The sequence below is a fragment of the Glossina fuscipes genome, unplaced genomic scaffold (genome assembly GCF_014805625.2).
Source record: "Glossina fuscipes isolate IAEA_lab_2018 unplaced genomic scaffold, Yale_Gfus_2 28, whole genome shotgun sequence".
In the NCBI taxonomy this organism is placed as follows: Eukaryota; Metazoa; Arthropoda; class Insecta; order Diptera; family Glossinidae; genus Glossina; species Glossina fuscipes.
Window position 1 is genome coordinate 17,125,871 of NW_023998423.1, and position 12,591 is coordinate 17,138,461.

General features: G+C 34.0%; 1 protein-coding gene across 3 annotated transcripts in view; it reads left to right on the forward strand.

The window, feature by feature from the left end:
* The window catches only part of LOC119636336 (A disintegrin and metalloproteinase with thrombospondin motifs 16), a 36,090-nt gene that overhangs the window by 15,673 nt on the left and 7,826 nt on the right, over positions 1-12,591 (forward strand). For all 3 annotated transcript variants that reach the window (XM_038031639.1, XM_038031638.1, XM_038031640.1), the window contains exons 3-4: positions 11,421-11,493; positions 11,938-12,129. In XM_038031639.1, coding sequence (XP_037887567.1) covers positions 11,421-11,493; positions 11,938-12,129 — 265 coding nt within the window. The remainder of the gene's footprint in view (positions 1-11,420; positions 11,494-11,937; positions 12,130-12,591) is intronic.

Sequence of the window (12,591 nt, forward strand, 5' to 3'; positions counted from 1 at the left end):
AGTGTTGTGCCTTTACTGACTGATCATCCACTAAGGCCAAAATAAACTCCACCGCACATGAAATTCGAACTCGCGAACTCTGAGTTGGTAGTTGCGATTATTGCTAGAGCTATAGGTATACTTTGCACGGTATAAAGTGAATATACACTGAATATATCTCTGCCGCATCGTGCATACAATAAGCGAGAAGCATAATGTTTTTTTGTTGGATTGTGGAAAGAGGAAAAGAGAGAAGTAAACTTGACTTTAAATAGCAGCTATTACGTCTTTTGTCCCCTTTTTAGTTTCCATGCGGATAAAGTGAGTTAAAAGTGCCAATAAATCAGTTCAAGGATAGGCATATAATTGATCAAGAGATATCTATAAAAAGGAATGTGAAAACCTCTTAACATTCCTTTGAATTTTAGAGGTCAAATGCTTTCGTTCTTGGGTATGTTTTCTCCTAAATTTTGCCCATCTTTAATGTTATTTCTTGCAAAACTTCTAGAACACTTACGGCTCGTTATTATAAGTTCTTCATTTCGTAAAAAAAGAAGCCACATCAATAGCTTTTGGGATTCCGGAAGAGAAATTGTATGGAAAGGGCAGTGAAAACATTATCTTTTTTTTTATTTAATTAAATCACTGAGTGACTTTATTTTTAGTTTACAAAGTACTGGGGCCTGTGTATTTGTCAGTCAACGCAAAAAATCTAATATCAAAGTATCGTCTAAGACAACTTTTTTGTTTATATATGACCTTTGCCTTTTGTTGCAATTAAATACCGCATGAAAGAGAAGTTTTTTATGACCATCAGACCACTTTTAGCTGATAATGTTTATTTGATCGTTGATTCAATCGTTTACGTTTAACGTATTGTCGCATTTCTACATAAGCTATTGGGGGATATAAAAACTACTGTTTAACACTAGACCTACCAACGTTTTTGCATATAGTTATTTCTTCCAAAGTAGGTCATTTTGATCCATAATCTATGTGGAGTCGCTGCAGATGAAATTTGACACAGGCACTCTTTCACCAATTGGAAATATAATATTAAAAAAAAATTTCCGATATAGCTTTACCGTCTTGAAAATGTGCAAAAATGGTCCGATATTTTTCGAGACTAATTCAGTTTGTAATCTTCTGCAGGCGTGTGGATATACAAATGACGATTAGTTTTTAACCTTCCGTTCCTAATCGATTATTCGGGTGTTTATTGAAATTTCAACTTATTATCTTCATTTTTGCGATTGTAGCGAGTTGTAGATGAACATGTTTCCCTTCTGTAACCAGTGTAGTGAAGAGTAGGCCAGATAGAGGAAAATATAGCAATTTAAAGGTCGCTTTTTAAAAGAAAAGTCATTACAAAATGTTGGAACCTTATACGCACCATTTTTTTTTTTTTTGAAGCATAAAGGTCGATTGAAGGTTAAATTAATTCTAGCGATAGTTTCACTGTTAAATTGCATATGGTTTCTCTTATTTTTTCGTCTCTTAAAGATCAGAAGAAGGTGTGCAACCCCTTAAAGAAAAACCTTTACAAAAGGCGAAAAAAATCAAGGGGACTTTAGCGGGCGTTCTAGTGTTAAATTGAATACCATTTTGCCTCCTATTTCGTCTGCTAAAGATCAGAAGGCATTGTGCATTCTTATTGTCGTCTTAGGTATAGTAAATAATTTTTCGAAAGCTTATTAATGAAAAGTAATCTATTCCTTAAGTAAAATAATATTATTTTTTAAATATTTTGTACCTGTCAAATGTATATAAAATAATTACCGATTATTTCCAGTTATTATATATTCTTTTTTATTTTCCGTATATCAATTGAAACTAAATGATGCCAATTAATAAAATATTGAAAATGCATTTTAATCAATACACACGCGTTCAGTTTGCAGTTTTTTTTTCTTTTTTTTTTTTTTTTGTTATTTACATCTCTCACCACAATTTACGTAGAGTTATTGATTAAATATTACCTCTATGTCCTCTGGTATTAATTGACATGTGCCGCAGTTGATAAATAAACATTAAGACAAGTGTGAGAATAAAGAAAATGAAAAAAAAAAGAAAAAACAAATCTTATGTGATAGAAATGCAATCAGTTTTTTTTTTTTTTCATTATAATTCATATGCGAATGCATCGAATATGCGTTTCACTATCAACTATGAGCAATTAGTAAAGAGTACAGATAGGAATAATAGAAATGCATATATATATATATACATAAATGCATATATGGAAATTGATATAAATTATATTGTGTGAATGGGTGAGCGCACGAGTTTGCACTTGAATAAAATATATATATATAACCAAGTTATGGAAGGAAAAATGGCTTTGCGTTTATAAATGTTTGACAGCGCAAGAAGCAAACCAAAAAAAAAACAAAAAAAAAATAAATATAAAAAAAATCACACAAAGACGGGAAGTAGTCAACACAACTCATAGAGGAGAAATCTAAATCAAATGATTTATGAATTGTTAATAATTGCCCGCGAATGCCACTTCAGGCAATAAGTTTGATTCTAAGGCCTCACGTTGCAAATCACATAAGAAGAATAAGAGATATGTGCATAACTACTTCTCGGTATTTGGTAAAGCAAAATATGTACGTATACATGCATGAAAAGTTTTTAAGGCGAATTTAAATTACGATATAAGTCAAGTGGACTTTGCGGTGGAATAATAATAAAACTAAAAAAAAAAAGTCGCTGTAAATGTCAGGGATATTCGTTATATTACATTACAATTTCTATATCTGACCAAATGATTGATTATATATGAATTATTATGACCAAGAGTTTTACAGTAAAAAACAAATAATTTTATGTTTTATTCATCACTTAAAACAAAATATATACTGAATGTGTAAATATTAGCCGGAAATTGTCATTTTAAAAACTCATTTTTTTTCTTTTTTTTTTTCTATATGACCGATGTGACAAAGAAGTAAGGAAAGAGAAAAAGTTAGATAGCTGCGCCGCCTAATGGGTGTGTCCGATTGGTGAAAATTGTCACAAATTTCTGTTGTTTTTGCTTTTGTGGTGAAGTTCGCCAAACATCGGACTGTGCTTTTCAGTGACTTCGTATGCTTTGAGACTCAAAGAAGTATTTATCTTCAAATTTATGTCTCAAGCAATAATTCGTTTTAGGAACGTCTTGAGATATTGAATGAAGTCTATGTTGAATCGTACAATGGTAGTAGTGACCCTGGTCGTTCTCAATTTTCAATGCCTGTAACCGACAAACAACAATGCAAACTCAAGAATCGGTTTCGCGAAAATTATCGTTGCAGAAGCCTAAGCGACTTGACTCTGAAGAAGTGTCTAAACATCCGCCGGAATAGTGTCGCCCAATTTCTTCAGAGTTTTAAGCCGACAACAGGCACAGCGCTCGGGTAATCGACGAACAACATTGGCGAACTCAGAACGCAGTTGTGCATCAATTCAAGATTTCCTCTTCAAGCCGAACACAAATCCCAAATTTCTTGAAACTCTTCTGTGCCATCATTCCTTATAAGAAAAGAATCTTTATAAAGGAAAATAACCCATCAACGCTAGAAAATATTTAACACAGCAGTTGCTATACTATTCGTAAGCTTGGTCCTCGTCGTCTTCTTTTCTTATTGAGCAAATCAATAACCAGAGATTCGCTACGATGTGTAAAAAAAAGGTTTGGTATTCAAACAATGATTGAAATTTCACTTAACTTACTCATATTACATTAACACTTTGAAATTATTAGGCGAATTTTTTTTCACTGAGCGCAATATATTTTAGACATCCTAATGTATATAATTACATTCTGTTCTATTTATGGTATATAATGTGTTAAGCTTGCGCGGTTTAATTTAACAACCATTCCGGTTTCACTATACCGATCCATTCTGAACTCTTTACTGAATCGATTTACCTCCGTTTGCCCGTCTTTGTGCCTTGTGTCTTCTTTTGCAGTTCCATTTTAAAAAAGTCGTATATTTCTGGGAGATTTCGACGAAATTTGAAACAATGTCTTATTATGGCCCATGAATGAGGCCTATTTTAAATAGGTTGGGCCGGATCATTCTTACGACTACTTGCAATATAATGTCTTATTTTTGGAAATGCAGTCGCTTTAAAAAGACAAGCAAATTTCAAGACTTGAAGTGAATGATGCAATTTCGGGGATCCTCTCCCAGAGAAGCAAGTCTTTATATAACAAAAAAATCTTATTTTGCTTACTTAATGCTCTGTGATGGATTTTGGTGCATTTTATTCACTTGACATGGCAACGAACTGGATCAAATTAGAAGCACGTAAGTCTACGTGGAGACAAGAAACTAACACTGCGTACATCAAGACTAATGTTTAGTGTTTGATGGTAAAACATAGGTGAATAGTAATAAGAGCTTTGACGAGAAAAAGATAGTTTGCTAAGTCAGTTTATGTTTTGCGCCCTCTCTCTGAAAAGAGCTCCCATCAAGACTAATATTTAGTGTTTGATGGTAAAACATAGGTGAATAAGAGCTTTGACGAGAAAAAGGTAGGTTGCTAAGTCAGTTTATGTTTTGCGCCCTCTCTCTGAAAAGAGCTCCCATGAGAAGTGCGGCTTTACATGCAAGCTTGTGTAATTTTTGAGAAGAAAATAAATGATAAATTTGCTGGCGGAATGATGTAAGATGTTGAACAACCGGCCTTACCCGATTGTATTGGTTTTGCTTGTCTGCTTTGCATTCTTTTTTTTTTTTTTTTGACAGTGTTGACAGTTCTCGCAATTGCTCGCATTACGTTGTGGACATATTGTAAATTCCATGTGATGACATTTTTTTTTTCTGGTCAATTTGGTGGCGTCGTGTCTTTTCTAGCATAAATGTCTCATATTATTGTGTCAGACATAATCACGTGTCATATATGTACACAGTAACCGCAGCGTGCAATTATTTAATTATCATCATTAGATTCACTCGATTATGCAATGAGTTGTAATGACATCTAAAAAGGTTTACTTATTGGATAAAAATGCATTCGTTTGTTAATATCGAAAATGTCATGTGTTGATATGTTAGTATTTGCAACATTTTGAAGTTGTTCTTACTCCTAAATTAGTTCAGCTAACTGTTAAGAAGATTTTGCTTTTGTTTGCAGTGCCTTGTTGTGAGTTTGAGGGCGTTTGGACTACCGTTTTATATGCATCATCAATGGTGACTGACGTCCATATATTTCGACAAATACGATAATTTTTTGCCATTACATAATTTTTAAAGGCATTTGCATAGATTTCTCAAGCAAGGTCTTTTAAAATCTCTTAAGTCCGTAGAAAGAGGCCAATTAGCAACTATTTTAAGTAGCATCGCACAGGCTATAGAGCACTGACTAAATGGTTTGTATCGATTTTAAAACATGTTGTCTCATGAACATTGATTGTATATCGATTACCTTATGTGATACGATATGCTCGAAATCTAAGCTACAAGTATTGAGTTTGTTGTAAATTGCTTGTCATAGTTTAATTATTTTTATATTATCATTATTTTTACAACTGAGTGTCATTGACATTAGTATTTATTTTTCTATATATTTGCATTAATGATCAACATTGTTTACATATATTTGAAAAATTATCGTATGACTTTATATGACAGCTGTTTAATTTTTAATTTTATTATTGTGCAGGCATTTTATTGCAAATTTAAGCATAAAATATTTTGTAGTCTACTAGAGCCAGATAGAATTAGGAATTCAAGCAAGAGAGCAAAAAACTCTGAAACAGTCTTGTCCAAACTGATGTTTACAAAGGGCCACTCGAAATACTTTCTACAGGCTTTCTAGAAAAAAAGGTTTTTTTTTTGGGGAACATTTTGTTGGAGTCCGAATGCTACGTAAGAGATTCTTGAAGCGATGGTTGTATTAAATCGAATGAATAGCACCTTACACTCCAGTCTAGATATCCACCATTCCACATGAATATGTCCAGAAAGTGAATACCTTCTAATTTGGAAGCGTAGCCGCATGCTGGTCAGATAGTAACATTCCTAGATGATCATAGGTAATACATTTTTTAAGTTACATTATTTCCACGTTTACCTGTTGCAGGAATAATCTGGAAAGCATTAAGTAGTTTTTCAACCTGGTCAATTTATATACCAAAAATGAATTTTAAATATTTAACAATTCACCTCCGGACGGATAAACAGTAACACAAGCTATGAACACAAAGGACATGGCTCAATACATTTATTTATATAACGACTTTTGAAAATGAGAGATTATATGGGGGAGTTGCCTAAAAAGTGGTACGATCGGAACGATTTTCAATAGTACTTATCCATGGGACCAAAATATGTCAGTGTATCAAATTTCATCAAAATATCTCAAACATTGCAGCTTGTCGATCCAACATAACGAGACGAGACGGACAGATGGACAGATAAGCTTAGATCACTGTAATAAAAATGGGGTGTATCTTATGTATTTCTGGGTGCTGCACACATCCACACACACTTAACACATCCTTGCACCACAGTGTAGGGTGTAGGGTATAAAATAAACTTAAAAGTTATTTTCAATGGTTTGAAAACTAATAACACAGGCAAGATATAGCCATAAAGTGATTGATGGATGCTTTTCTTTGTTAGTTTACTTATTTTATTAATTGATTTTTTCCGCAGTTGGAATAATTGTTTGTTACATACAAAACAGTTTTATATGTCTAAGATAAGTAATATTAGCAAAAATATTTGAAATTCAAATGATTTCTTTCGCATCGAGATAAATTAAGATTTCTTGAAAATATTCATCGCGTGCTCGTGTTAATTCAGCATAATATGTATGTATTATGTTAATGTTTTCAAATGCAATTCCATTGTAAAGCTAGCTTCGTTGTCGTAAAAGCCATGACGTGTCTTTCTCATTACTCTCAACCAATCGCTCAGAAAAACAATAAAGCGCTTTTCTCCTTTTTTTTTTTGAGACTTTACTGAAATCTATAGGATGGGAGATCAAGTTGCATAGTTTCGCTAAATTCTTATTGAATTACGCTTATAAAGACGTTTAGCGATAGTAAATGTTGAAAGCAGTTTCTGTATCAAAAATAATAAATGTACGGACTCTAGAGAATTGTGCCTTTAAAATGTATTCAAAATTTTTTTAACTTTTTTGATTTTATTATTATTATTATTTTTACTATATTTTTAGACTAATGAAATAAATTCTAAGATTAGAAAAAAGACACTGAGCACTAGCAACACAGGCTATCGGCTCTAATTTATAAAAGTACTGTGAGGGCTATTTTGCTCGAATTTGGTGCTGGGGTAGCTCAGCGGCTCCAGCTTATACTTCACAAGAAATTCATAGCAAACTTTGTCAGTTGTAAGAATTGAACACTTTATTCAATATATTTCCTTTACTTCACTAACATAATCCAAAAATCGTACTTCCGCGAGCGAGCCGTCGCTCTCGCTGTTCGCGACCGACTCCCCTTAACTTAGCCTCTTAACCTTCCCTTTCTAACCTACCCTTATCCAACTCTTATCTAACTTATTCTCTAACCTATTCTCTATCCTATGCTCTAGCTTATTCTCTAACTTCTAGCTCTCTAGCTTACTCTCTAACTTACTCTTTGCCTTATGTTCTAGCTTATTCTCTAACTTAATCCCCAACTTATTATCTATCTTAAACTAGCACTCTCCCCCCACCAGAGACGGAGAAACTGTGAGGCCAAAACGTGGGACGACTTTGGCTCCTCACAGTACTTTAGATATTGAGTCGAGGAGTTTTGATAAAGTAATATATTGTGTTGACATTCTGTTCTGTAGCTGATTGTAGAACGTCCATAGGGTTAATTGTTCCAAATGCAATACTTCTAGCCAAGGTAAAGTTAAGGCAGTCACAGAGAATGAACTTAATAGTGAGAATTTGTCCACAATTGCAGATTGGGGAGGAAGACTTCATCAAGGTCCATTGGTGAGTTGCACTTGTATGACCAAGCCGAATTCTCGAAAATATTTGGAGATTGAATTTCTCGGCATTTGTTGGATATAAAGGTGGAGTTAATTGAGGGTTAATGGAAGAGTAGTGCTGATGATGGTATTGTACATTTTTTTCTGTAATTCTCTCTTTAACTTTTCTTCCAATGTATTCAACTTTTCCAAGACATCATCCATAATTAGAGGATACTTTGCCGCTCGATCGGCCTGCTCATTTCCCAATAAACCGATATGACTAGGTACACATAACATTTCAATTTTTTCGCCGGGTGTTGTATTGACATTTCTTAATTTGTCGATGGTGCCACAACTCAAAGTCGAAGCATTCCGAATAGTTTTTAATACAGATAAACTGTGAGTAACAATGACGGTCTTGAGATCGTTTTTATGGGAAAGGTTCGCAGCGTGAAGGATAGATGTGGCTTAGGTTGTAAAAGTTGAAGTACTTTCGTGAAATATGTGATTGAGATGAACCTGTCCTGTAGCATCTATGACGGCACAAGCAAGTGGCAGACCAGAAGATTTTGAGCCATCTGTGTATAAAAGATTCCAACCGTTACTTTCCAGTACTTGGGTTTTTTCAGCTATTAGACTGCTGAAGACGTAATTTGGATTTAACACCAAAATAGCGGAAAACTTTTAAGGGAATGCTCAATTCCCTTGCGACGTAGAAACAATAGTCAATTGCAGATGGTGACTTTCGAATTTTCTTTGCAATAATAATCTCCGAATACCAGTCTTCTCATATTGAAACGGCTTTGAACTTCACTAAGTATATGTTGAACCGTAGGATGTTTTCCACAATTTCAAATTGCAGAAATAGATTTCTTCAGAATCCATTCGTGCTTTGCAATGGTATGGCGAAGCTGGCTTCTTGCAAGTGTTTTGATCTTGATTTACTCGATGTTGGTTGAATACAGTTTTAAAATGAAATTAAGCTTAATATGCGAGTAGTGCGGTCGGCACTAATGTCGATTTCCTTCGCGAATTTTCTTTTTCTAATATATTTTTCAAGGTGAATCTTTTTTCATCTGTTCGACCATTTTCCAAGAGTATCAAAGAAGTTTTTGTTAATACATATATTACCGAAAAATTTTTGTAGGATGGCCATTTTGACATATAACACTTGATGTTATCCCGGTTACTGATTTGCCATACGCTCGCCAGGCTCCACCCACCTCTCTATCTCTTTTTGTTTCATCACTTCCTTCTGATCGTCATGCTGCTACACGAATAGGAGAATTGGTTATATTAAAAAAAAAATGGATTCCTTAATAGTTATCCAACATTTGTATATCATCCTACGAACTTTTTGAATGATGTGTTATATAATTTTTATTAGAAAACTTGAAAACTAATGGGTAATACAAAATTTGTATAATTGATACCACAATTAACGAAACTGCCGTGAAAGCGAAACGTTAACCAGCAAATAAGGCAAAAAATTACGAGGAAAGCAGATCAAAACATGCGAGTGTAGTAAAGGGTTTATTTCGAATAATTGAGGAGAGAAGTGTAAATTAAACTCGTATGTCTTTGTTTAATCAACTTCCGTTTTGGTTTTCCTAAAGAATAGATAGGAGAGGAGTATAACAAAAAATAATTCTTATGGAGATTTTATTTTTCGGTCAGCGGATGTGTCGGTATGGACGACGATTATGATGAGCTTTTAAAGGAATCTCTCTCAAATCTACCTTACATTATACGTTGCAAAATCTGTTAGCATCCGTTCTTACTTCGTAATGTTTACGTCCGTGTAGTTACGTATGCGTAAGCTTACGTTTTAACTTCTTAGATAACCCAATAATATCGCCTACTATGTATCAGATAGCTTACAATGTATAACTTTACGCATGGTTGATGAAACGCACCGATACAATTTTTATACCCAGTCCAGAATGGCTACGCTATATATAACGTAGCATGTAATTTTGTTGCTCCCTTTGTAACGTCAAGAGACTCATTTTTAGAAGTTTTATATCGCATTCGTTTTAGATCGGCAACGCATGTGCGCTTGTATTTCGATCTTTCGTCGCCACTCGTTTAAATCTTATCCCTTACACGTCTATACGTTTAGTTGAACTTCTAAAGATGCGTTTGGTTCGTCCATGTATCCGTTTGCTCCTCTGTCTCTTTGGGTCATGTGTCGCCTTCTTCCTGCATTCATTCATGTTTTCCTCCCTTCCCGTTTTTCTGCCGATTCGATTGTTCGCCGCACTCCGTTTTTTTTGTCCAGTCATCCAGCCTGCTAAGGAACTTATTTATCTCTTAATCCATTCACTTTTAACCTCATCGTTACTACTTTTATCTGTCGTTACAAAAGTCTGTTTGCGCTTCCGTCTGTCCGTATACCAGACTGTTTGTATCTTTATCCGCTCGTTTAAATTTACGTAGTTTGCTCCACATATCCACTTGTTAGCTCTCATTGTGCTCAACTCTCCAATCGTCCGATCGTCATCCTGTCACCGGTTTCTCTATCTATTCGCCCGAATTGTTCATTCATGTGCGTGTTCTATCGCTGTTTTTTTCGTACAAATGCTTGTCACTCACTTCGTCCAATGTTACTTCACTTCGTTCTGTTTTTATTTATTTATCCTTCCACTGCTTTCTTTTCTTTTCCCTGTCCCTCGTTTCTATATGATTGAATATGAAGATCAAATTTGAAAGCATTGCCCTCGCAAACAGCAGAAAAAAAGTAAAGAGAAAGTTTTTGCTACATTTTCACCGATGACCGCAATATTCACATCCGTCTTGAAAATCAAGATAATCACGCATATGCTAAGCGAATTTAGTAACTATGCCTACTGATGTGTTTCCGTAAGGTGTTGGGTGCGCAAGATTCGTTGCAACAGATATATAGATTTTTCTTTTATCTTGTTTATAACCGTGGTTGGAGTTCGCAGACCGCAAATGAAGAAAAATTTTAGCTAATATTCAGAAATCAAAAGAATTGAATAAACTATGAACAATGTGACTGGTAGCAAAGTAAAACGTGAGGAATTTTAAAATTACTTTATTTTTTTTGGGAAAATTGTAGTGTTAAGGTCAACTCAGTTCAAACTTGAAGCTAAGTTAGCTGTGGTTAATGGAAAAGTATTTTTTCTTTCTTTCTTTCTTAAATATAATATAAAAGGGATTAAGCAGAGGAACTTCACTTGTGAACCTATGAATATAAGTCTTACTTATATTATTACTTTGTTGCTGCTATATTGTTGTTGTTGCTTTTATTGTAAAGAGCTCAAGTGTGAATGGCGGTTTATTTAATAGCTCGAGTTGAAAGAAAAATTAAGCAAAGTTGTAGGAATTATGACAATTATTATACATACAAATGCAAAGTGAAAGTGTTTCTTAATAATTCATTATGCATAAGTGCTTACATATACATATACATATATATATATATATATGTATACATATGCATATACAAATATAAAATATAAAAAAATTTCTTTTCTTGTTTTTTTTTTATTACAGATCGATGAAAATTCTTTGCTAAAACATTTGAAGGAACACGAGAAAGAGCTTATATTTGGCAAGAATCGTGAAAGTAAGTTGGAAGCAATAATAATTAATAGATCTTTTTTTTTTAATTTATTTCCTCCCGGATTACAAGTATCTGCTCTGCAATCCTCTTCCTCCTCGTTCTTACAATTTTACAAATTTTATTGCATTTACTTGACATATAAACTTGAACTACTTAACGTGATGATCTTCTCTTCGTCTTTTCCTTCCTCCTCTTTTACTTTTTTTTTTTTTTGTTAAATCTCTAAAACATGCACATTTTACACTTGGCGTTGTGCCACCAACAACGCCAGCATCACCATCGTTACGATCATTACAGCAACTGCACCTTGAGCACTTGCACTCATTTGCATTAAGAAACAAGACCCGATTATTGTGATTTTTTATGTTCGTTTTTCCTTTTTTTTTTTTTTTTTTATATGAAAACACACTTTTTCTCTATGAATGACTTTGCATTTTTGCTTTCCAGAGCGTGCAGTAAAATTAGTGCATTTAAGTTATCGTCCAGATGCCGAAAAGTTACAGGCGGTTAACGTCAAACATACGTCAGCTTCTTTGCATCGCCATAAACGTTCGGCTGCTGTGGAAGAAACTACTGCCACAACATCACAACGTCATAGTGGCGCCCAACAAATGCCAGAGGTTTCACTTAAAATTAAAGGTAATATTAGACGAGAGTATGAGTCGGTATTGTGGTACGGTGAGCGATATCTTCAATTCATTCTCTGTCGAGTTTTTCTTTTCTTGCATTTGGCTAACATTTGTTTTTGTTTAATTCTTTTGTTTTTGTTGCTGTTATTTTTCTATTGTTATGCAGAGAAATTTGGAATGTTTATCTTTAATTAACACTTGACCCACACATTAACATGAAATTGATAGCTATAATGTTCCACTATATATATAAGAGAAATTGAAGACATATTTTAGTCTGCATTTGCATTTAGAAAGAAGTTTCGGTTGTCTATTGTTTTAACATAAGTGCCTTCTAGAGAAGCAGAGAGAGAGAGAGCAAGAGTGAGAGAGAAAGGAAAGAGAGAAAGAGAGAGAGAAAGAGAGAGAAAAAGAGAAGAGAGAGAGAAAGAGAAGAGAGAGAAAGAGAAGAGAGAGAAAGAGAAGAGAGAGA